At 38.5% G+C, this 26,841-nt stretch overlaps 1 protein-coding gene across 1 annotated transcript in view; it reads left to right on the top strand.

Annotated features, from left to right (window-relative positions):
* HACD2 (3-hydroxyacyl-CoA dehydratase 2) overlaps positions 1 to 26,841 on the top strand; it is a 102,644-nt gene that overhangs the window by 7,751 nt on the left and 68,052 nt on the right. The window contains exon 3 of the mRNA XM_060639764.3: positions 18,065 to 18,083. Coding sequence (XP_060495747.1) covers positions 18,065 to 18,083 — 19 coding nt within the window. The remainder of the gene's footprint in view (positions 1 to 18,064; positions 18,084 to 26,841) is intronic.

Raw genomic sequence — 26,841 nt, 5'->3', positions numbered from 1 at the left:
GTTGTATTATGACAGTTTAAAATTATTTCTGAGAGAATTTGGATTCAGTTAACATAAGACTATAATTATAGCAAAGACACTTAAATACTCATGATTGGATATACTTCAGTGATTGGCAGTGTGATTCCAGTGGTTTAAGAATGGCTCTGCAAAGACATTAATTGTTGAGACTGAAATAGAGCGTCATCAACATGTGTACATCACTATATATATCACTTACCTACCACTGTCCAGCTGGGAATGCCTACTGGACCACAGGAATTCCTTTTCTTCCCATTCTCTTCCAGATCCTTCTATTGTTTGGAACCCCCTCACCTACAAAAAAACAAAAACAAAAACAAAAAAAAAACAAAAGAGAGAAAACACCCCAGTCTCACTTGTGATCTTTTCTTAGAGTTTGTCTAGGGCTGAGTCTGCAGTGGCACAACTATTTCCAGAGAAGCAGTGGAGGAGAGTGGACAGTTTTTGTTGTGTCTTCTTACCCTACTACCATTTTCCAAGCCCCATCTCTGTAATCTGTTCTGACTCATCGTGCTTCATCTTTCAACTGCCTTCAGACCCTTTAATGACATATTCAGGAAGCTGATTTTGATTATTTCTCTAAAATAAAGCAAAATGTTAAGAACTTGTAGTGTCCATAAGAAGAAGGGGGCTCCCAGCTTGTCTTCTTGCCAGTTTTTCTGTCTGTTTACCTCAAATGGTAGATGACTTTTTTTTTTAATGTTTACTTATTTATCTTTGAGAGGGAGAGAGCACGTGCATGCCTGGGAAGAGGGTCAGAGAGAGAAGAGAGAGAGAATCCCAAGCAGGCTCCATGCTGCTCATATGGGGCTTGATCCCACAAACGGGAAATCATGACCTCAGCTGAAATCAGGAGTTGGATGCTTGACCAACTGAGCCACCAGGCTCCCCTAGATGACTTTTTTCCCATAGGGATGCTTGGAGGTTACGTTCTGTGGCATTATTTAAAAAAAAAAAAATGTTTTTAATGTTTATTTATTTTTGAGAGAGAGAGAGAGAGGGAGACACGGAATCCGAAGTAGGCTCCGGGCTCTGAGCTGTCAGCACAAAGCCTGACATGGGGCTTGAACTCATGGAACCGTGAGATCGTGACCCGAGCCAAAGTTGGCCACTTAACCGATTGAGCCACCCAGGTGCCCACCCCTCTTTGGCATTATTAGTATGGTAGTATTAATATGGTAGTATGCTTCAGGAACATCATTGGTTAAGTTTACTTTTGTGTACTTGTCTGGGGACATGACCACCATCTGTAATATTTTTCCTCCTCGTGAAAACATGCTAACTTCTCACAAATAATAATTTAAAAAGGAAATTTTGAAACACAAGCTAAATGTACATTTTAGACTACCTTTATTCTGAAGACTTGTTTTGAGAAAACAGACCTATAAAAGAGACCTCTGAAATGCTCACAGAGCAGTCATAGTGGGGATATTTCACAAAAACAGAAATGACAAACCTCAGACAAAGTAGCTTCAAAAACACTGAAAACCAGAGGTAAACTAGGGAACTTGGGTGTAATTAATGTCACAACGTTAGAAGGGAAGAGGGATCCTGTGGGAAACAGGAGCCCACCCACACAGGCCTTCCTGCTTGATGACTCAAGCAAATAGAAGAAAATTGATACGACATTCAAACAGGTGAGACAGCTAATGGCTACAGAAAGGAATGGACAGAACATTTTTTTTAAGTGAACTAAAAATATAGGTGGTGTCAGTACAGGGCAGGAAGGAGGCCATAGTGCAGAGAAAGTAGGTGATACTAAAGATCAAGAAAAGGCAAGAATTCCCAGTTATAGGCTGAGATTAAATAGATTGCAGAGCAGAAGCCATTGAGAATGTTCAGAATTCACCATTTCGAATATAAAAAAGAACATTATAAAATATGTAGTGCCAAGCAGATCAGAAATATTACGTGTTGGTGGATTAGCTAACGTGTGAATGATTGAACAATAGGAAAGCGAAATATATGAGAAAGTAGTGAAATTCAACAAAAAAATAATAATGCAATAGAACTGATGTATCTGGATTGAGGGTATACAACTTGTTCAAAAAGTAAGGTTGGAACAACAACAATAGAAAAGGTTGGAACATGTAACTCATAATCAGGAAAAATTCTAGAAAACTTTTCTGAAACTGAAAGACCAACTCAGTATGCTTATTGAGAGTATTTGGAGTTCCACATTGGAGCTGTTTTTCAAGAAAAAAAATCCTTTCCCTTTTTAGGCACCTATTTGTTAAATTTTTAAACGCAAAACAAAGATTAGCAATTTCCAGCAGAAAAAAGATCTTAAAATGTTACAGTAAAACAGCCTAAGGCCCTAGACTTTGAAAAATAAAAAAATTCACATGAAGCTAGGAGAAAGCATTAGGTTCCTGGGTAACCTTGCAATTTCCTACAGATGGAGACAATTTGAGAATACCTACAAAAAGGAATAAAACTTTGGAAAAGCCTTATCAAAGGGTATTTAGCTCTTATGTAAATAAAATTAACTAAGTCTTTAGAGTAGCAATGTTCTGAATCTGTGCAGTTTGATACAGCAGCCACTATCACATGTGGCTATTGAGCCCTTGAAATGGGGCTGATGGGACTGAGAAACTTGAGTTTTAAGTTTTATTTATTTTTAGTTTAAATTTTAATAGGCACATGTGGGTAGTGGCCACTCCACTGGACAGCATAGCTTTAGAGCATGATCCGGATTGCAAGGTGTCCATTTGGCATTTGATAAGATAATTCATATCTGACCCAAGTAGAATGAAATAGGAAGGAGAGTAAAGAAGCAAAGGGAGACAAACTTAACAGTGTAAATTCTGTGTCACTCCAGAATTTAAATTCCTAATTTATAAGGTGAAAATAATAAGAACAATTATTAGACTATGTTGATGTGTTTAGGTTAGGAAAAATAGGAAAAAAGCAAATTGCAGATAATGGGAGAGGTATGGGAGGGTATGTATGAAGCTGCTACTGGTGCTTATCCCCATGGAAGCGTGTGGTATTTGGGGGAGAATAAAAGGGAACTTCTCCTTTTTACTCTCTATACTTCAATGTGTGCTTATATATCACTTCTGTGACTCTTGAAATAAAAGGGAAGGTATAATAAACATAACATGTGGGACACTTGGGTAGCTCAGTCAGTTGAACATCTGGCTCTTGATTTTGGCTCAGGTCATGACCCCAGCATCATGGGATTGAGCCCTACATGGGGCCCTGTGCTGAGCATGGAGCCTGCTTAAGGTTCCCTCTGCTCCTCTTCCCTGCTCACGCTCACTGTCTCTCTTTCAAAAATAAAAAAATGAATAAAAATAAAAAATAAATGTAACACGTAATACAATATAATAGGAAACAAAAAGAGAAAAATAAGATTAAAACATTTTTTGAAAAAAGAAGAAAATATGCAGCTTAGATAGATTACCTTGTGACTTAAAATGATGTGCAGAATTTTACATCTGCTGTTAAAAAAGAAAAAGGAAAGGGACACCTGGGTGGGCTCAATTGATTGAGTGCCTGACTCTTGATTTCTGCTCAGGTCATGATCTCAAGGTTGTTAGGCTTCGAGCTGGGTGTGGAGCCTGCTTAAGATTCTTTCTCTCTCTCTCTCTCTCTCTCTCTCTCTCTCTCCCTCTCCCCCTACTCTTAAAAAAAAAGAACAAAAAATAAAAAAGGAACAATAACAGTAAACCTACAAGATAACCAAGTGTATCATTTCTACTATTTATACAAATAGATTCATTAATTTTATCAAAATAAAAAGGTATAGTGATGGTTAACATTTTAAAAAACAAAATTCAGCAACCTGTTGCCTATAAAAGACAAGCTTATTGAAGGACAAACCAGCATGCCGTGACCAAGCATACAAGAAAAACATGACCTCCCAGTTACAGCATAAGATAAAGTTGATAGCAGAGCAGAAGCCAAAGGGAAACTGGCAGAGTTCACAGTTTGTCATGCAGGAGGAACATGGCAGACATGTTGGTGGAATTAGTTGATGGGTAAATGATTATCATAGAAAAGCTGGCAGAAATGTTACAGAAGTAAAATTAGAATTGTACTTAAGAAGTGTCACGGTATATGTAAAAGAACACTGGAGACAAGAAATTTGGGTACTGAGACTTTACCTTAAGTGTTTTCCCAGTTTTAAGTTCAGTGAGGCTTCAGCATTTCATTATCAGATTACAAAAATAAAACAGATTGGGTGCCTGGGTAGTCCAGTTGGTTGAGCATCTGACTTTGGCTTAGGTCATGCTCTTGCGATTCATGAGTTCGAGCTCCACTCCACTTTCGATTCTCTGTCCCCCTCTCACTTTCCGTCCCCTGCTTCCATGCTCTTAAAAAAAAAAAAAGAAAGCAAGTAACGAATTGATAAATTATAGAGGTTAGTATAGTAAGAAAGGTAAAATTAAGTGACAGAAGATAATGGTAATTAAGGAAATTTCACCTGTTTTCTCCTTTAAAAATGACATAAAAGGGTTTTGAAAACAAGTTTAGATTGGAGTCTTTCAGAGAGTCCAATAAATACCCCCTTTTTCTTGCTTATGTTCTGAACATTGGGAAATAACTCAAAGGAATTGAATCAGGATCCTAAAAGCTTTATTAGCAATAAAGGCCTGATAGTAGCTGTAAGACAGGTAAACTTGTCTTACTGCATGTAGTGCATTTGTTTATTGTTGTAGTCAATTTTTGGCAAATTTCTAGTATTTGTAGTCAAGGATGTCCTATTTCAAACAGTGAAACGTGAACATACAATTGCTAAAATAAACATATACTGTAAGTGTATGAGAAAATCAATTCCCATAAGCAGATACTGAGGAATCTGAGAGTCTCCGGGTCTCCTGCTGCACCTGTTGATACCAGAAAGCATTAGCTTTTATAAGACCCTATCAGGATCATGTAGATCTATTGGGAAGAATATGGATTTTATGATGGAGGCTGTGTGTTAGTGTGCAAGCTAAACGATTTGCTAACTGAACTCCAGAATTAGATCACCACCCACCCTATCCTAGGCAGCAGCGGCCCCGGGTGGTGAGGAGTAAATAGAGAACTTGAAGTTCTTTGTGAAAACCCCAGGGTAGAGCTGAGTCGAGCATTCCCCACCTATTCTTCCCAAATTTACTGCTCAGATGAGTCATTCTTCCTTTCCTGGGGTGAAGTGATTAGCAGGTGGAGAGAGAGCAGAAATATTTGGGGAGATAACCCTTCTCATAGAAGTCAGAAGAGATGAAAACGTGTTTCCCTCTAATCATAAGTTCTATATATTCATTTTAGAAAAAAAAAAAAACAGATAAGCATAAAGAAGAAAATGGATGGAATCAATGTTTTAAGAAAATGGAATCATACATACATATGGTATGATGATTTTCAAAACTAACCAGATACTGGTAAACATAACTCAGATTAGTTCTGGACCTCTCCACAGTAACATGAATGTGGTAGACATTTCTTGGGGAGCTGCCCTGCTCAGGAGATTTTGTCCTCACTGAAAATTCTCCCAGTTCTATGGCTATACCTCTGTTGCTTGATAGCAATGAAATCTCTACTGCCTCTCAGGCCATGACTGGCTGATCCAGGGGTATACACCTGGCCCACACTACACTCGCCAGATTTTTCTTCTCCCAAGAATTTGGAATTTTGAGTTGAAAGATATTGGGGCCCATTGTAGCCTAGTCACATTAAATCTATGAGCTATAGCTGAGGTCTCCAAAGGTGCCTCAGTTCTGATTCCTCTTGAGATTTGCTAAACTTTATTGTGAGCAAATTTTGATTGCCATAGTCAGTAGAGTTGTGACTAGATGTTTTACAACACCTGAGGGAGTCCAACTCAGTAAAGATTTTTCTTGCATCTATCCTGACTTTTGTATATCCCCCAGGCTAACCACTCTGTAAATATAAATTGATAGTTTTGTAGTACATATTGATATTAAAATATCCTCATGAGAAATTAAGCAAAAAGCTTATTAAGTTAGAAGAAGGTCGTTGTCTTAATTTTCTATTGCTGCTTCAAAGTCCAGATCTCATGGGCACCTGGGTGGCTCAGTTAGTTAAGTGTCTGTCTTTGGCTCAGGTCATGATCTCCCGGTTTATGAGTTTGAGCCCCACATCAAGCTCTCTGCTGTTAGCGCAGAGCCTGCTTCGGATCCTCTGCCTCCCTCTCTCTCTCTCTGCCCCTCCTCGTTCTCTCTCTCTCTTTCAAAAATAAACATTTAAAAAATAAAGAAAGATCTCATAAACTTAGCAGCTTGCTTTTAAAATAACACTCATTTATTAACTCATGGTTCTGTAAGTCAAAAGCTGGACTTGGCTGGGTTGCCCACACAGAGTCTCATAAGACTTAAATTAAGGTGTGGGTCGGGCTGGCTCTAATCTCTGGGCTCTAGGGAAGAATCTGCTAATAAGCTCATTCAACTTGTTGGCAGAATCCAGTTCTTGTGGTTGAAGGTCTGACATCCCGCTTCCCTTGCTGTCAGCTGGAGGTCACTTCCTGCTTCTGCCACCAGCTTTGCTTTTAAAGGGCTCACTTTGTTGGATCAGGTCTATCCATATAATCTCCATATTTTAGAATCAATGGATTTGGGACTTTAATTACATTTGTAAAAGTACCTAGATTAGTGTTTGGATAACCACCAAATAGGAATCATGGGGAATCATCTTTAGAATTTTGCCTACCACAGTTGATATAAAAAGTGAACCTGAGTGAAATAAAGCTATCATCACAAAATAATTGAGTAATTTGTTCACTCTGCCCATTGTACTCTGTAAGTATTAACACCATTTCCAACTTGCTTATTTAGTTGAAAAGGATTTCAGTGCGATAGTGTTGTTATTGCAAAAGCAATGAAATGGACTGAAATGATGTAACGGGATTTGAGATTCCTGTTCAGACTTCAGTTATTAAGTTAGTGAAGGTACATGAAATACAGGGATCTCCTTGGATTTTTAAAATATAACTATTTTAATATTTCTTATTAATTGTCTTTTGGGGATTACCATAGTTTTTCAGTTATATCCTCAAAGTATCCAATCTGTTACACAATTGCTTTATTGCCTTTTGCATTATTGGTTTATTTGTTTTTATCTAATCCATCTCTGCCTTGTTGCACCATTCAAAGAATGTGGACATAAGGATAGGCTTTCTGTGATACTTTCTTCCTACCTTATCTCATGACATAACCTAGAGGATTATTTTGACACCGCACTTACAAATGAATAAGACCTGGCTCATTTGTGATGATACTGTACTTTCTTTTTTTTTCTTTTGATGTTTTTACTTTGGCTGTTATTTATCTTGGTGAATATTCTAACTTCAGTTAAGATTACTTCTCTATGTCCATTACTATATTAATACTATTTTTTATTCTAGTGTTGGTCTGTATCTCTGCTTTCTTATTGTTCTGTGCTAGTTCAAAGTGCTTTCTGATATTCTTATTTTTATTTTATTTTTTAAACACTTATTTATTTTGAGAGATAGAGAGAGACTGAGCATGAGCTGGGGAGGGGCAGAGAGAGAGGTAGACACATAATCCGAAGCAGGCTCCACTCTGAGCCGTCAGCACAGAGCCCAACGTGGGGCTTGAACCCACGAACTGGGAGATTATGACCTGAGCCAAAGTCAGATGCTTAACCGACTGAGCCACCCAGGCGCCCCTGATATTCTTATTTTTAAATCCAAACTTATTTATCATAAATTGTCACATACATCTGACTGCTTCATTATGTACCCAAACATTTGTATACTGAAATACATTTTTTAAAAAGTAAATTACTTTCTATTTCGTCTTAGCATATCAGTTAGAACATCGTACTTTTTAAAAATGTTTGGGTGGATAAATGATATCATCTGTGAATTTCATTTCAGGATAGAAGAGGTATTATAAAATATATGTGATTAAAAAGGGGAGATAGAGTCTACTAGGACTAAGACTTGCTATTCTGTCACACAAAGAAAACGTGATAGCCCTTAAGCACTCTACAGTTGATGCTTACACAACACAGAGGTTGGGGCACCAACCTCCTATGCAGTTGAAAATCCATGTATAACTTTTGACTTCCCAAAAACTTAACTCCTAATAGCCTACTATTGGCCAGAAGCTTTACCAATAACATAAACAGTTGATAAATTATAAGGAAGAGAAAATGCAGTTATTGTACAGTACATTAGTAGAGTGAGGCACCACACCTCTCCTCATCCCCACCCAAAGTTAGCAAAGCTGGATCCTGGAGTCATACCCGGTCTGTGCTCCTCTTCCCAGGAATGTAGGAAACCTCATTCTAAGCACAGTTCAGGGGAAGTCAGAGAACTGGCAAAGGCAGAGCACTTTTAGACCTTCTCTGTAGGTCACTTGCTTCACCTGACCCCCCTTTACATAGTTCTAATACAGTTTCTGCTTGTGGGAAATGCTGGCAAGCCAAGAGAGTCCAGTTCCCCTTGGGTATTGGTTCCCAGCCTTAGAGAGTTTTCAGCACCGTGGACAGCCGCCCCCCCCCCCCCCCCCCTTTTCTCTCTGCAACCTAGGTTTCTGCCTGATGCTATCCTGCACCCAGAGTTCTTCTGGAACTCCAGGTTATCATTCTGTGGTCCTTGGACCACTCTGGCCAGTGACTGGCCCTGCCACTTTGTTGAGAATCCCTCCCCAGAGCTGGTTCCTTTGCGTCTCTCAGTTGAAGACTTCAATGAACCCAGCTTCCCCAACGTGGGCGGTATGGTAAGGAGTGCCAGGAGCAGGCAAGAGCCCTACTGTCCCAGCTTTCTCCATATGTTTCTTCCACCTTCTCTTCACTTCTAGATATTTGGCAACCTCTATCTTTTTAATCACTATATAAAATATGTGTTTATTGAAAAAAATCTGAGTGTAAGTGGACCCATGCAGTTCAAACTATTGTTGTGTAAGGATCAACTGTATATCCTTTGCTGTAATGTCCAATTGTTAATCAGCTGCCTGGATGGGTGCCTTACCACATACGTGGATAGGTTTTCTATTTGTGCACTGTCATTTGTCTTGTCTCAGCATGCTCTTTATTCATGTCTTTCATTCCTCATTTAAATCTATAGACATCTTAGTTTTCCTCAACTTTGCAGCGGGAGGTCCAGTTTATCTTGTCATATTCACACATTTGAGATTCTTAGCAGTGTTTTCTTTTGAAAAAGATTATAAGATTTGCAGTGTAATAATGCTTTTCTTGTCAATTATCAACAAATTTGTGAAGCTTGATTTTTTTTTTTTAATCCAAGCCTCCTTCACTCCCCCCCACCCCAATTTAGTGAAATAACAGTTTTTGAGTATATGGTCTTATATTTTAGATGAGGTAAGTCTTGTCAAGTTATAACTTCAGCAGATATCTTCTAACTAATGTGCAATAAAATAATATGATAGAAAAATCAGTAGAGTAGAAATAGAGCCTAGATTCTGGACCCTGGTTACTACTTTGGACAATTTGAACAGCTTTTCTTAGCCTTGATTTTCTCATCTGTAAGTAGAGATAACTGTCGTGACATTCTGCCAGGGTTGTTGTTAGGACCAAATAATAAACTGCTACAGAAATGTGAATTCTAAAGTGTACTACAATAGCTGATAGGTCTTATCATCCAGAAAAGCTTTGATCATTAAATAATATTATGGATGGGTGCAGATTACATTTTTATTATTATATAAGTTTCAGGTATACAGCTTTACAATTCAATATCTGTATACACTACAAAGTGGTCACCATAAGTCTAGTTCCCAACCATACCATTGACCCCCTTCACCCCGTAGCCCCCTTCCCCTCTGGTAACCATTAGTCTGTTCTCTGTGAGTTGTTTTTGTTTTATTTTGTTCACTTGTTTTGTTGTTTTTTACATATGAGTGAAATCATATGATATTTGTCTTTCTCTATCTGACTTATTTTGTTGAGCATAATGCCCTCAAGGTCTATCCATGTTGTAGCAAATGGCAAGATTCATTCTTTTTTATGGCTGAGTAGTATGCCATTTTATAAATATGCCACATCTTCTTTATCCATTCAGCTGTTAATGGACACTTAGGTTGTTTTCATATCTTGGCTATTATAAATAATGCTACAGTGAACATAGGGGTGCATGTATCTTTTTGAATTAGTGTTTTTGTATTCTTCGCATAAATATGAAGTGGAATAGATGGGTCATATGGTAGATTTATCCTTTTTTTTCCTCATTTATTTATTTATTTTGTGGGGGAGTGAGCATTCTTGTCTTTTTCCTGTTCTTAAGAGGAAAAGTTTTTGGGGTGCCTGGGTGGCTCAGTTGGTTAAGCATCCGACTTCAGCTCAGGTCATGATCTCGCAGTTCATGAGTTTGAGCCCCACATCGGGCTCTGTGCTGACAGCTCAGAGTCTGGAGCCTGCCTCAGATTCTGTGTCTCCTTCTTTCTCTGCCCCTCCCCTGCTCGTGCTTGCTCTCTCTCTCTCAAAAAATAAATACACATTAAAAAAATTTAAGAGGAAAAGCTTTCAACTATTCACTGCTGAATACAAGAAAAAAAATGTTAGCTGTAGAATTGTCATTTATGCCCTTTATTATGTTGAGGTACATTCCCTCTGTACCTACTTTGTTGAGAGTTTTTATCATAAATGGATGTTGAATTTTGTTGAGTGCTCTTTTTTTTTGCATCTATTGAGATGATCATATGATTTTTATTTTTCACTGTGTTGATGTAATGTATCATATTGATTTGCAGCTGTTGAACCATCCTTGCATCCCAAGAATAAATCTCATTGGATCATGGTGTATGATCCTTTTAATGCATTGTTGGATTTAGCTTGCTAAAATTTGTTGAGGATTTTACATCTATTTTTATCAAGGATATTGGCCTGGTAATTTCTTTTTTGTGTGTGATGTCCTTGTCTGATTTTGGTGTTGGTGGTGCTGGCCTCATAAAATACATTTGGAAGCTTTTCTTTCTCCTGTTTTTTGGAAGAGTTTGAAAAGGACAGGTATTAAGTCTTCTTTGAATGGTAGAATTTGCCAGTGAGGCCACCTGGTCCTGGACTTTTGTTTGTTGGGAGGTTTTTGATTACTGTTTCAGTCTCCTTGCTAGTTATCAATCTACTGATTTTCTGTTTCTTCATGTTTCAGTCTTGGCAGATTATATGTTTCTAGGAATTTACCCATTTCTTCTAGGTTGTTATTTCTTGGTCTCAATTGTAACTTCTCTTTCATTTCTGATTTTATGTATTTGAGCCCTCTCTTCTGTTTTTCTTGCTTGGTTTAGCTAAGGGTTTGTTGATTTTCTCTTTTCAAAGAGCCAGCTCTTGCTTTCATTGTTTTTTTGTTTTGTTTTGTTTTTATTGTGCTTTGAATCTCTATTTCATTTATTTCCACTCTGATCTTATTATTTTCTTCCTTCTACTAATTTGAGCCTTTGTTTGTTCTTCTTTTTCTAGTTCCTTTAGGTGCAAAGTTAGATTGCTTATTTGAGGTGTTTTGTTTCTTGACGTAGTCCTGTTTTGCTCTGAACTTCCTTCTTAGAACCACTTCTGCTGCATCCCGTAGATTTTGATGTGTTGGATTTTTGTGTTCATTTGTCTCTAGGTATTTTATTGCTCCTTCGGTTTCTTGGATGAACTATTGACTGCTCAGGAGCATGCTGCTTAATCTCCATATTTTTGTGGGTTTTTTTTTCCCTTGTAATTAATTTCTAGTTTCATACCATTGTGGTCAGAAAAAATGGTTATAATATGATGTCAATCTTTTTCATTTTATCGAGACTTGCTTTTTGGCCCAGCATGTGATCTGTCCTAGAGAATGTTCCATGTGCAATTGAGAAGAATGTGTTTTCTGCTGCTTTGGGATGGAATGTTCTGTATATATCTATTAAGTCCATCAGGTCTAATGTGTTGTTTAAGGCTAGTGTTTCCTAATTGATTTTTTGTCTGGATGATCTATCTATTGATGAAAGTAGGGTATTAAAATCTCCTACTGTTACTGTGTTTATGATTTCAGGTCCTCCCTTTAGGTCTGTTAATATTTGTTTTATATGTTTTGGCAGTCCTATGTTGGGTGCATATGTATTTATAAATGTTATATTTTCTTGCTGGATTGACTCCTGTGTCATTATATAATGCTCTTCTTTGTCTTTTATTATAGTCTTTGTATTGAAGTCCATTTTATGTGATAGGAGGATAGGTATTCCAGCTTTCTTTTCATTTCCATTTGCATGGCATATCATTTTCTAACCCTTCCCTTTCACTCTGTGCCTTTACTTCTGAAGTGAGTCTCGTAGGCAGCATATAGATGGGTCTCATTTTTTTTATATATTTAGCCATTCTGTGTCTTTAGATTGGTGAATTTAGTCCATTTATATTTAAAGTAATTATTAAGAAGTAATAACTTATTGCCATTTTGTTAATTGTTTTCTGGCTATCTTTGTAATTCCTCTCTGTTCCTTCTCTTTTTTCTTGTGGTGTGATGGCTTTCTTTAGTGTTAGGTTTAAATTCCTTTCTCATTTTCTTTTGTGTATTTACTCTAAATTTTTTCCTTGTTGTTACTTTGAGGTTCACACAAAATATTCTGTGTAAATAGCAGTCTGTTTTAATTTGATAGCAACTTAATTTTAAACACAATTCAAAGCTTTACCTTTTTACTCTTCTCCCCCACATTTATATTTTTGATGATACATTTTGTATCTTTTTCTTCTATGCTTCCCTTAATTCATTATTGTAACTTCAGTTAAGTTTACTACTTTGTCTTTTAACCTTAATGCTTGCTTTATAAGTGATTGATTCACTACCTTGTTTATGTATTTACCTTTTCCAGTGAGAATTTTACTTTCATATGTTTTCTTACTAATTAGTACCAATTTTATTCAGCTTAAAGAAGTCCCTTTAGTATTTCTTGTAGGGCTGGTTTATTGGTGATGAATATTTTTAGCTGTTATTTACATGGAAAGCTCATAATCTGTTGTTCAGTTCTGAATGAAAACTTTGCTAGGCAGAGAATTTGAGATGGAAGTTTTTAGCTTTCAGCACTTTGTATATGCCTTCTGGCATGTAAAGTTTCTACCGAAAAATTTGATAATTGCCTTGTAGGGTTTCCCTTGTACATAACAAGTTGTTTTTCTCTTGTTGCTTTTAGGATTCTCTCTTAATCCTTAGCTTTTACCATTTTAACTATAATGTATCTTGGTGTGGATCTCTTTGGGGATACCTTATTTGAAACTCTGGGAATCCTGGACCTGGGTGTTCAGTTCCTTTCCCAGATTAGGGAAATTTTCAGCCATTATTTTTTCAAATAATTTTCTTGCCCTTTCTCTCTGTTCTCCTTCTGTGAGCCCTACAATGTGAATGTTATCCCACTTGATGTTGTCTTAAAGGTCCCTTAAGTGTCTTCACTTTTCTTAATTTTTTCCTTTTTTTTTTTTAAACCGCATTTGTAAAGGTGCTATGTAACCTGGAAAAAGTGTTAATTATTATAAGATATTTTGGAAGTAGCCAGATAAAGTGTCAGAGTATAGAGACATGTCTGCTAATGTTTTTTTTTTTCTTGAATTTACATTCTCAGAACTGTTTCTAAAATTAGAATTCTAATTAATTTCCTATCTTCTCTTCTTTTTTCAAAAGACTGTTTTCAGGTATGTTCTTCTTAATTTTTTGTTCCTTAAAAAATGATTGTGGGGACACCTGGGTGGCTCAGTTGGTTAAACATCCAACTTCACCTCAGGTCATGATCTCATGGCTTGGGGGTTCGAGCCCCACATCAGGCTCTGTGCTGACAGCTCAGAGCCTGGAGCCTGCTACAGATTCTGTGTCTCTATCTCTCTCTGCCCCTCTCCTGTGCGTGCACTTTCTCTCTCTTTCTCTCTCTCTCTCTCTCAAAAATAAACATTAAAAAAAAATTTTTTTAAATGATTGTGGTAGTTTTTGGTGTTTAGTTAAAAAATGGGCAGTTAACAAAATAAACAGCTATATCAATTCCCTCCCCTTTTAAAATTGTGGATTTTTTTTAGCCCTTGTGATTAAGGTGTCTGGGAGCCAATACATTATAATTCTTTGATTCAGATTGGAGTTTGGGGAATTTTTCCCCCTTCTACTGCCTACTCCCATTACCAAGCCCCACCACTTCTTTATCAGAGTAATTCGCAGCTACATTCTTTCTTTCCTGTGTTCTCAACTCTCATACTGTGCAGGTCATTATTATACCATACTTAAATAACTGCTGCAGCTCCTTTGCTATTCATTCTGCCCTTGATTCCTTTGTGCTCCAAACCTTCCAGAGCTTCTTAACATTTATCCATTGCATCACCTTTTTCTTTCAATGTTTACTATTGAAGTATAGTTGATATATACAATTATATTAACTTCAGGTGCATAAAATAGTTATTCAACAATTTTATGTATTATTTAGTTCTCACCTCAATGAATCTGGTTACCATCTATTACCATGCAACTTTTTTTTTTTTTTTTTTTTTCACCAACTAGGGAGATACCTTTGGGCTTTTCTTTCTTTCTTTCTCTAAAGTAGCTTTATTCAAGTCTTGTTACCATACAATATTATATTAGTTTCAAGTGTACAACATAATATTTCAACAGTTCTATTCATTACACTCATCATAAGTGTACTCTTAAATCCCCATCACCTATTTCACTCATCTCCCCTGGCCATCTTCCCCTCTGGTAACCACCAGTTTGTTTTCTATAGTTAACAGTCTGGTTTTTTGTTTTTGTCTCTTTTTTTCTTTGTTTTGTTTCTTAAATACCACATATGAGTGAAATCATATGGTATTTGTCTTTCTCTGACTGACTTCACTTAATATAATACTCTCTAGATCCGTCCATGTCATTGCAAATGGCAAGGTTTCATTCTTTTTTATGGCTGGGTAATATTCTACTGTGTATATATAAAATGTCTTTATCCATTCATCTATCAACAGACACTTAAGTTACTTCCATATCTTGGCTACTGTAAATAATGCAGAAATAAACACAGGGAATACATATATTTTTTTGAATTAGTGTTTTCATATCCTTTGGATAATTCCCAGTAGTGGAATTACTGGATCATATGGTGATTCTATTCTGTTTTTAACTTTTTGAGGAACCTCCATACTGTTTTCCACAGTGGCTGCATGAGCTTACCTTCGTACCAACAGTGCACAAGGGGTTCTATTTGCTCAGTCTCCCCGCCAATACATGTTATTTCTTGTCCTTTTGATTCTAGCCATTCTGACAGATGTGAAGGGATATCTCACTGTGGTTTTGATTTGCATTTTCCTGATGATTAGTGATGTTGAGCATCTTATTCTGTGTGTTGGCCATCTGTGTATCTTCTCTGGAAAAACGTCTCTTCATCTCCTCTGCCCATTTTTAATTGAATCATTTGGGGTTTTTTGGTATTAAGTTGTATAAGCTTTTTATATATTTTGGATATTAACCCCTTATCAGATACATCATTTGCGAATAAATATCTTTTCCTAGTCAGTGGGTTGTCTTTTTATTTTGTTGACCATTTGCTTCACAGGGCAAAAGCTTTTTATTTTGGTGTAGTCCCAATAGTTTAATTTTGCTTTTGTTTTCCTTACCAAAGAAGGCATATCTAGAGAAATCTTTCTACCACACATGTCAGAGAGATTACAGCCTATGTTTTCTTCTAGGAATTTTATGGTTTCAGGTGTCACATTTAGGTCTTTAATCCATTTTGAATTTATTCTTGTGTATGGTGTAAGAAAGTGATGCAGTTTCATTCTTTCGTATGTAGATGTCCAGTTTTCCCAGCACCTGTTTTGAAGAGACTTTTTCACACTGTATATTCTTGCTTCTTTTGTCATCGGTTATACCATACAACATTATTACAATATCACCTTGACTATGTTCCCTATGCTGTACTTTTCATCCCCATGACTTAATTTATTTTATAACTGGAAATTTATACTTCTTAATCTCCTTTATCTGTTTCACTTATCTTAATTTTTTTTTTTTTTTTCATTTTTCTGTTGTCTGGGTAAGTTCCCTTGCTTTGTCTTCCAGCTTGCTGATTCATTCTTCTACTTCGTCCAGTCTTCTGTTGAATCTTTCTAGTGTATTTTTCAAACTTCTGTTTGATACTTTCTTATACCTTCTGTCTCTTTGTTGAACTTCTTACTCTGTTCAACCATTCTTCTGCTGAGTTCACTGAACATCTGTATGATAACTTCTTTGAACTTTTCATCAGGTTGATTGCTTATCTGTGTTTTGTTTAGTTCTTACCCTGAGATTTTGGCATGTTCTTTTTGGATACATAGTCTGTTTCCTCATTTTGCCTCTTTGTGTTTGTTTCTATGTATTAGGAAAGTCACCTACCTCTCCCAGTCTTGAATGAGTGGCTTTACATAGAAGATGCACTATTGGGCCCAGAAACACAGTCTCCCAATCACTAGAACCAGGTGTTCAAGGAGTGTCCCCTGTGTGGGCTGTGTTGTCCTTCTGTTGTGGCAGGGCCCAGGGCTGTGGTATGTTGGTGGGCTGGGCTGGCACTTGGTTGGGCTGCACGTTGTGTCCACAACTGCTGCAGTGTGTCTGTGGGCAGGGTTCTCTGCTGGCTGTGTTTACTGTCACTAGTATGTTAGAGGATTCCAAAATGGTGCCTACCAGTGCCCATATTAGTAAGGCAGACTTGAATCACAAAAATTCCTCCTACCAGTGTTTGTTTCCAGGGAAAGTTCCTGCCGTTTTAGGTTAGCAAATGATTCTCCTTTACCTATGGTCCATGTACTATTCAAGTTGGTATTTTTGTGCTGGTTTCTGGGTTGAGTGAGTCTGCATATCAGCCCTTTAAGAGCAGATTTTCTATTCCCTGCAGTTTTATAGTCTTCCTGAAGGTGATCCCTGTTGATTTTCAGAGCCTAGTGTTTTGAGGGCTCATCACTCCTATTCAAGATCTAAGGATTTGGTGCCAGATATAGACCTCAGGTATTTTGATCCTCCGGGAAAAAGTCTGTTCCTTTAATGTCCCTCCCAGTTATGATCACCATAGCTAGGGTTTGTTTCATTCCCTAGCAAGTCTGTGTTTCTGCCCCCTCTTTCCCATCTTGATGCTATCCTTTTATCCTTTATTGTGGAGGCTCTGTTCATTGAACTTTCAGGTCCCTTTCAGAAGGAATTATTCCACATTTAGTTTTAGATTTGTTGTGTCCATGGAAGAGGTACATTTAGGATCTTGCTACACCACCATCTTGAACCCAGCTCCTCAGATTACTTCTTTACCACAACCATCACCAGGGTTAAAGCAATGCCACATACAGGATGAATAGGAAGGCAATTTAGAATGACCAAATTGGCCACTTGGATGGCCACTGAGATGGAAAAGAGATAGCAATCACACCCAAAGCACTGGAAATAAAAACCCTGAAGGCAGATGCCACAAGTATTAGCAGGACTTGGAAATCAATAGGACTTGTAGGTGAGGGAAAGGAAAATAGCTGAATTTGGGAGACTGAGAAGTTGATGATCAAGAGGCATAGCAGTCGTGAAGGAAGAAAAGCATGAGTTTCTTGAAGAGGCATGCCATGTTTGAGCCACTGCTGGTGCACCTAGATGGAGGGGTGCAAAGGCAGTTTGCAGTGTGGGCTTGGAGCATAAAGAGATCAAGGGTAGCAGATTGGACTGGGAATATGCCTGTAATGAGGTCACCAAATGAGACAAGATGGAGTCTGAGTTTGGAGCTTTGTAGGTTGAATGAATGTCTGCATTGAAGGGCCTGCTGGATAAGAAGAGCCAAAAAAGGCTTTTCTAACCCTGTATTCTATAGTCTGACAGTTCTGTTCTGTAGAATGTGGGACATGGGAGATGTACATCTACTGTTTTTACAAGTTCATGTATTAAAAAAGAGATCCTTGACATCTGGTAGACTACTGGGTCAGATTTACTCCTTACAAAAATTTCCACAGGTACAGAAACTAAAAATGAACAAACAAACAAAAATAAATAAGAATTTACATTTTGTTAAATAGCCAGGTTTAAAAATGGAATGTTTATTTTTCAAATTCAATACTGAAAGGCTAGTTTATATAAACTATATTGTTATTGATCTTTACTAATTCTTTTCTCTCCCTTTTTTGTCTCTAGATTTTACATTGTGCAGTAGGTAAGTATGGAATTTTTCCCCTCCTATGCAGTGGATTTTGCTTTTTTTTTTTTTTTTTTTTTTTGAAGTCATAAATAATAGGTCGGTTTGATTATTACTGAATATTGGAAAAACTAAACTATTTAATCATTGTATATAAAATTGCTTACACTGGTATGGCTCTTGGTTTCTGAAATGATAGGTACTATTTAGATGTTATCACTGAACAATTTACTAAATGTCACAAGTATTTCACTCTGTCAGTCTCGTTTCACGGGTGACAGAAACACTAGCATATTTATTAAAATGTGACTTGGAGTCCTGGTTCCGGACTATGTAGAAAGCCCTCTTTATGATCACTTAAATATTATATTTTCTTTCTTTATGTTTAAAATGGAGTACCAGGTATATTGCCTGTGTCCCAAATGAATATTGAATGTGTGTGAGAGAGATTGGAAAAATATAAATATAAAGTTATATAAATGTAAGGGATTTCTATGAAAAGCAGATACAGTGTGTTTTGTGGGGGAGGAGAGGGTCATCAAATTCTGGTCTGGAACTGAGGTATAACTTCTTGTCTGGGGTGGATTACACCCCTCTAAATAGAAATGAATTTTGGAAAGTTGACAGATTCTGTAGAGTAAGCCCATAGTTGTTGCTGTGTATCTGGATTTGTCTCTGAAAGGGAGGGAGGGTTTGCAGTTGACCTCGGAAAGCGCCACAGGTCTGAAAACTCAAGAACCATGGATCCAGATTCACAAATTAAGTGGGTACCTGCTATATTCCGGGCACTGCACTTGGCACTGTGGAGTTTAGAGATGAGGAGACTTGGTTCAAAAGGACACATAAGTGGAGGCCCCTGGGTGGCTCAGTCGATAAAGCATCTGACTTTGGCTCAGGTCATGATCTCACTGTCCATGAGTTTGAGCCCCATGTCGGGCTCTGTGCTGACAGCTCAGAGCCTGGAGCCTGCCTTGGATTCTGTGTCTCCCTCTCTCTGTCCCTCCCCAACTTGCTTGTGCGCGCTCTCTCTCTCTCAAAAATAAATAAAAATAAACTTTAAAAAATAAAAAGGACACACAAGTGGACACACAGCAAGCTATCTACCTTAGGTCTTGCACGGTGACTCTGATATCTGGCTCCATTACTTTTAAGGAAGACAAAGCATCTTCATTGTAAAGAGTTGCACCTCAGCTAATTTCCTGCTAGGACAGAGGTTTACAGTCAGGAGTTTGTCCCAGTGATTTGCAGAATTTTGTGTGCATGTGTCTATATTTATTTTAGGGGCAGCTGGATAGAATATATAGCTTTCATTAGATTCCCACAGGAATGTGTGATCCCCAAAAAGTTAAGAAATACTGCTTTATCAAGTATTGCTTGCTAAACCTTTGAGCAAGAGATTTGAAAGGGGCTTGTGGGGGGGGGGGGGTCTCATCTGTCACATGATCTGCTTTCTTAGAAGTTGCAGGACCTGGGCCATGTCACATAGCCAGTAAATGGGTTTTAGCTGATGTGTAATTTCACACACATTTCCTTTTTAATCCTTTATCTACAATTTTGAGATGAAAAATTTTGCCCCTTCTTAGATGGTTGAATGAAGTTTAACTGGTTCAACATGAACCAGTTTAACTACAAGCATAAGCTTGTAGATGAGGGGCCACATTTGGCCCGAGAGAGTTCTGGAATCACTTTAGGCCTTTCCCACATGATTGAACCCTGTGCCCCAATCTCCCCATTCTCTTAACCTTCAGCTGCCCCTGTACAAAGCTCTTAGATGCATGTTTTCTAAGCATGTGTGCTACACTTTAATTATTATTATTTCATTGTATTTTAATGCCCCAATTCCCTTTATCTTACAATGTATTTTCATACCTGTTTATAATAAAGTTCTATCCCTAGAAATAAAGTTTCTGACCAGTATATTTATTCGCACCAAGAACATTACTGAATGCCTGGCAGGTGGTGGGTGCCAGACAGTGGATTGGACAGTGAGAGTAGAATGTGAGCAGGCACCAGCTTGGGTTCAGGAAACCCACAGTCAGATGGGCAGCCTTCTGAGCTCCGCTGGTCGGATGCACTCTGCAGACTAGTGTTCACGCTACACTCTGTTCTGATGGTTTGTGGACAAGTGTCCCCAGGGCCTAGCGTGGTACTTGACACATCGTAGATACTTAAAAATACCTTCCTAATTCAGGGTGCTTGGGTGGTTCAGTCAGTTAAGTGCCCTACTTCACTCAGCTCAGGTCATGATCTCACGGTTTGTGGGTTCGAGCCCTGCATCAGGCTCTGTGCTGGCAGCTGAGAGCCTGGAGCCTGCTTTGGATTGATTCTGTGTCTCCCTCTCTGCCCCTCCGCCCCTCCCCCGCTCTATATTTCTCTCTCTCAAAAATAAACATTAAAAAAAATTAAAAAGGGAAAATTCCTTCTTAATTCCTCAAGCACCTTGCTCTGTCAGTGATTCTGTCTCCTGCATCCTCATTCTTTGTCATCTACCTTTTCCTTCTCAGCTCACAAAGTGCTCAGGGGTGCCCCATTCTAAAAATAAACTTAACCTTTGACCCTACATTCCTCCCTTATCACTACTTAATTCCTCTCTGTCCCTTTTACCATATATTTTTTTAATGTTTATTTATTTAGAGAGAGAGAACTAGAGCAAGCAAGAAGGGGAGGTGCAGAGAGAGAGAGAGAGATTGAGAGCCCAAGCAGAGAGAGAGAGATTGAGAGACCAGAGATTGAGAGAGATTGAGGGAGCCCAAGCAGGCTCCACACTGTCAGTGCAGAGTGTGATGCAGGGCTGATCTCCATAACCTGGTAGTCATCAGATTTTATCATTTCTGTTTCCTGAATATTTCTCAGATTGTCCTGTTTTTCATCACTGTTCAGGGCATCAGTGTGTCTCATCTGGACTCCCTTTTGGATCTCCCTGAACTTCTAGGCTTGCAATATTAACAGTAATAATAAGAGCTACCCTTCATTGAGCATTTACTATGTTCCAGTGCTTTAGTGCTTTTACCTCATTTACTTCCCTTTTTACAGGTGACAGTACTGAAGCTTAGAAGGTTTTCAATCTTGCCAAAGTTCACAGTTAATAAGCCCTAGAGCCAGAAGTTGAACCTTTGGCTGTGTGACTCTAAGCCCATGCACAGCCCTTGAGGGAGTTAGTTAAAAGATAATTCTGAGCCTGTGGCTTCCTTGCTTAAAACCGTTCACTGGTTTAAACTTCTTCATGATTTGGAGCCTGCCCACCCTTCCCAGCCTTCCCTGTGCCCTAACTCTCACTCCATGCTTCAGCCACCCTGGCCTTTTTGTGGGTCTCCCCACTGCTTCTTGCCTCTGGTCTGTGGCCAGGCCTTGCTTTCTGGAATGAGCAGCCCACCCCCTCCGGCTGGCAGCTCTTCGCCGCTTTTCCTCCAGTAAACTTTCCTACCAGCCACTGGCTACATTAGGTACCTTTCCTCACTTCTCTGTAATAGCCGACACCTCGCTGTTGTTGTACCTTCTGCTGTGTATTATGGTCTGTCACTGTACCTGTATCCCCCACCAGCACCACTGAGTCTTTGAGAAATGAGAACTGTTTCTTACTGATTTCTGTATCCCGCCACCTCACAATACAGGCCGCCTAAGTGGAAGCTCGGTGAACATTTGATCATACTCTTACCAAATTCCGGTGACATTTTCCAAAAATGGTTTCAAAATGTGTTCAGTTCTTTTAGAAAATAAATAATAATAAATAAGCTGTTTCTGGCATTAATCTAAAGGCAGTCCTTTTTTTTCACTCCTACAATTTAAGTTTAGTTTTAGAATGCTGGTTCTTTTCTTGTGGCTTTGTAAAACTTTTCACTCTGAGAATTTCGTCTTTTACAACTTGTTTTGGAGCCTTGAGATATTTTTAGATTACATTTAGATACCTTTAGATACATGGAAAGTCTGGACCTCAGTCAGTCTTGGGTTGTTTATCGGCTGTGTGACTTCCAGGAAGTAACTCCATCTCTGCATCTTTATTTCCTCATCAGTTAAAGGGGGATGATACCCATCTTGTAGGGTTGTTGTGCAAACGAAAGGGGACATGCATGAGAAATACTTAGCATGATGTCTAAAACATGGTAATACTGAAAACTGCCCAGCCCCAAATGGGAGCTATTGTTACTAACTAAAACAACAGTAATGTCATAGAATGTTAGAAGTTTCTGTCCCTGATGTAAGGTTGAATATCTGTATAATTCTTCCATATTCCTAGTTTTCTTAAATTATAGTTTCTGTGTAAGTGAGTGCTTCAGGACTGTTTATTCTCAGTATGGGTTGGAGCTGCTTCTGATTCATGGTTGTGACAATGCAACGTGGCAAAAACAGCCTCCAGAAACAATAAACTAAAATTCTGTATGAGGGGCTTGTTTCTGAAAAGTCAAGCCTTCTGTCTGTGCAGAAGTGTTCCCACGCCCCAGTTATTTCCAAGTAGGTTGTTTGTTCTCCATTGATAATGTAAAGATGGGAGTTCTTTTTGAGGTTGGGGGGAATGATTTTGAACACGTATTGGGAATGTATTTCTTTTTTTAAGTAAAATACAATTGACATATAACGTTGTATTTGTTTCAGGTGTACAACATAGCAATTCGATATATGTATACATTGCAAAATGATGACCACAATAAGTTTATTAGTTAATGTCCCTCACCTCACATAGTTACATTTTTTTTCTTGTGATGGGAACTTTTAAGATTACTCTCTTAGTAACTTTGATAAAAAATATAGTATTAATCATAGTCACCATGCTGTACATTATATTCCTGGGACTTCTTTATCTTAGAGCTGGAAGTTCATACCTTTTGACCTCTTTCACTGATTTCCCCCACCCCCAGCCTCTGGCACCCACCAATCTGTTCTCTGTATCTGTGAGTTTGGTTTTGTTTTTTGTTTTTTTCCCTCAGATTCCATGTATGTGTGAAACAATGCAGTATTTGCTTTTCTCTGGGACAGGATGTAAATGCTGTGGTTGCAGCCCTCAACCCAAGATTTGTAGTGCTTTATGTTTATGCAATACTTTTCTTTTTGGAAATGAGAATTAAAAAAAACAAACAACCACTTTGAGACTTACCTTTCACAAGACTGCCAAGAAGGGTTCTGATTTCTTTATTCGTGTGGTATATAGTTTGTACTGAAAGAAGGCATTACCTGTTTTCCTGTATTGTGTTGCAAATTAGGTTGTGGAAGAGTTATATGGGACATGGGTGGCTGTCAGCTAACTACGGAGTATGGTTCTCCCTCTTTGTTGGGATGGAAAGTAGAGGTAGAGGGACTGGAGCTGAAGATACTCTTGGTAAGATGCGGCATTGTGCATTTGGTGAACCTTCATGTTGAAAATTATACCGTCAATATAAATAGCTTTGGAAGTTCTCTTGATTGAAAAGTGTAGAACAGGAGCTCAATCATAGCCCAGAGGGTACTAGGTCTAAAGTTGAGTATTAGCACTTTGATAGATAAGGACAGAACCCCTTTTCCTGAAATATTCTGTATTTCTGGTTTCAAATATTTGTTCTATGTGCCGGCTTGCCCTCTTCTTTCAAACTAATGGCACGTTTTCTTTACTTATTTTTAAAAAGTGAATTTTAAGAAATTTGCATTTGCCTTAATATTAGTAGGTAGCATGTGGCTTGAAAACCGATTCTACTAGGTAACAAATGGTGCCAGGGAGGAAGAGGAGCAGCTGTTAGGGAGATGAGCACCAGAAGACCACATCTCCTGCCAGAAATCTTTTCCCTTCCACCAATTAGAGTGAACTAGCTCCTCTCCAAACCGTTAACGCTATTGTCCCCCACTTTAAGCTAACAGTCATTTACAGTGCAGTATTGTGAAGGAACTGTCATCACATATTATTAAAACCAGGCCCAGGACCCTCCAAATTGTAGTGTAAGAGAACTCCGGAAGGAAGCATCCCGGAGGGAAGGGGTAATTCCTCTGGATTCACTTACCTGATTCTGTTTCCACCCCTGTACCTGCCCAGTCGTCAGGGGTATGGCTTTGGACAAAAACTGCTTTCTCTAGTTCCACTTAGGTTAGTTGACATTTTTTGAATGAACTTTACCAAATAGGAAGAGCAGAAAGGGAATGAGTATCAAACTACAAACAGTATAAAAATAACCATATTTCCAAAGTACAAACTTTGAATTCTGAGACCTCTCCCCCCGCCTTTGTTACTGGGAGCTGACACAGCTTCACATGGACCTCGTTGACTCTCTTCCACCCTGTTCCTAGTGTGCTCAACCCCCTCACAAAAATGAATAAAAAATGTTTCAGATTGAGATTCAGGTGTTTTTTTTGTTTTTTTGTTTGTTTTTTTGTCTGGGGGGCCTGCTTAGTGGTGCTAATGGCTGAGGGAAGAAGGAGCCCTTTGAGGTGGGATAATGGACTTAACCTTTCCCATCAGGCTATCCTGTCTCCCCTGCCCAGAGGCTTCCAAGTCTCCCACTGGAGAGCGTGCAGGGGGAGGGTTAGAGACTTGGGCAGGAAGTTGCCAAAGTCAATCTTCACATTTTTGCAATTCTGCCTTTGTCATTTATTAAGTACAGTCATTTCCCAGTGTCTGACAACCAGAGCTCTGTGAAGACTGACCATGGTCAAACCGTAGTCTTTCCCAAATCAGTCAAGCCCTTCACACCAACCTGGCTCAGTCTCCTGCCTTGGCTCTTCGTTCATTGTGTTGCCTCCTGATCAAATTTTGCGTCCTCCCTTCAGACACGAAGCCAAGAGGAAGGACAGATAGTTTTAGCACCTGCATCTTCTGCTCCTGGCACCCAAAGCTAAAGCATTTGTTCTCTGAATAAACTTTTTGTTTTCACACCTCCATAATTTGTACGTACAGTCTCTTTTGCCTGGAACACCCAGCTCTGTCAGTTGTTTCTTGCTCCGTGTGAATGTACTGAGATGAAGGGAAGGGAGAAATAAATAGAGCATGCTCATTAGGAGCCCCAAGTGCCTGAGCAGGGAAGGTTGGAGACTTACCCAGAGCTCATGTGTACCGACCGCCTGGCGCCTGGCCAGCAGTCAGTAAGCTGTAGCAGCATCTCCATTGGTGACTAGTGGGAAAACTTCAATTCTGAGGGTTTCTGTTCCCAGTCAGAATTCAGAAGGGAAAGCCATGAAGAGAGCCTAGATGGGGAATTTTACCCTCTGCCATCCTTGTAGGAGCAGCTAGGGGGTTGGTTTGCACGTAGAACTGTTACTGAGTTATTTAAAGTGTCTTCTCTATAAGATACTGTACCATCCAGTCCCTTAGGAACCAAGCTAAGGCAAACCAGGTGTGTTGGAAACACAACTAGTTGACAAGTCAGGCTTCCTCTCGCTAGGCCTTAGTTTTCACATCTGAAAAGCTAGAGGTTGGCCTAGCTAATAGATTAATGTTCTTGCACCTTGATGTTCTGACATTCTTTGAAATTAACTAAGGCAGCTTCAGAGATGAATTTTAGTTATCTGAGTAGTGATAGAAAAGGAGGATAGGATAGATCTTACAACATACCTATGTATTAGTATTAGGAAACTTGTTTCAAGTATGGTAGTTTCAGTAAATCTTTCCTCCCGATGCATTTTGAAATCCACATCACAAAGCAGAATTGAAATGGGAGATGCGCACTTGCACATTTTCTGTGGCATGCATTTACCCATAGTGACCACTAGGTGGCACCCTTGTATTAGGAGATTTTTATCTTGGAAGTTCCAGAACTTCTGGAAGACTTCTAATAAAAATAGATAGCAAAGAATCAATAGCTGAAACTGAGGAATGAGAAGGTTTTTTAGAAAAAAGAGAAATGGATGTTTTTCTGTGAAGTCTGATGATTTGATCATTAATATCGGAGGTAATGGAAAACTAGAACTTGCTACATTGCCCTAAAGGAAATTATCTTATATTTCTTTTTATAAGGCACCAAAGTGTCTTTAAAGTTAAGAATAAAATTAATTTGCTTCATTAAACAGCTGGGCAAAAAAAAAATCTATTTCCCAAATGTTCTCTGGTGAGATGGTTAGTAGCAACCTGAAGTCAATAAACCTGTTCTTTGCTTCAGAAGCAGGTTGGTCCAAGGAAGCTGGAAGCACCGTCTAGTGACTGAGTGGAGTAAATTCCATTGAGCCAAAAGGGGAAAGTTTGAGTTCTCTTTTAGCAAAAGAATTACTTGATTTGTGACTCTGTGGGAGGAGTTGACTGGTTAAATAAATAATAAAGGGAGCAAAAATGCTTAGGAATATTTGTATGACACTGGTATGTCTTTTTTTTATAGCTTGTACAGCTTTCTTGGGAGAGGATTTTTTTACTCTCCGTTCATAGTGAACATTTTTCCGATAATTTTTTCCTTTCAATAACAGTTTCTGTCTCACTATGTTCTTTCAATTAGCAGTCTGCATTTAAGATTTATCCATGTCTTTGTATGGCTTGATAGCTCATTCCTTTTGATTTCTGAATAGTATTCCATTGCACGGATGCACTGGTATGTTTATCCATTTACCTATCGAAGGACATCTTGGTTGTTTCCAACTTGGGATGACTATGAATAAAGATGCTGTAATTATTCTTGTGCTGTTTTCATGCGGACAAAAAACATAATTTTGCATTTTTAAATCTATTGAGTATTTACCTAGTAGCACAATTGTTGGACTGTGTCATGGGACTGTGTTTAGCTTTGTAGGAATCTGCCATTGTCTTCCAAAGTGGCTGTACCACTTTGCATTCCCATCAGTAATGAATGAAAGTTCCTATTGTTCTGCATCCTCACCAGCAATTAGAGTTTTGGAT

This window comes from Panthera onca, chromosome C2, assembly GCF_046562875.1.
Source record: "Panthera onca isolate mPanOnc1 chromosome C2, mPanOnc1 haplotype 2, whole genome shotgun sequence".
Taxonomy (NCBI): Eukaryota; Metazoa; Chordata; class Mammalia; order Carnivora; family Felidae; genus Panthera; species Panthera onca.
Note: the sequence above shows the minus strand (reverse complement) of the source record. Positions and strands in the feature narration are given on the sequence as shown.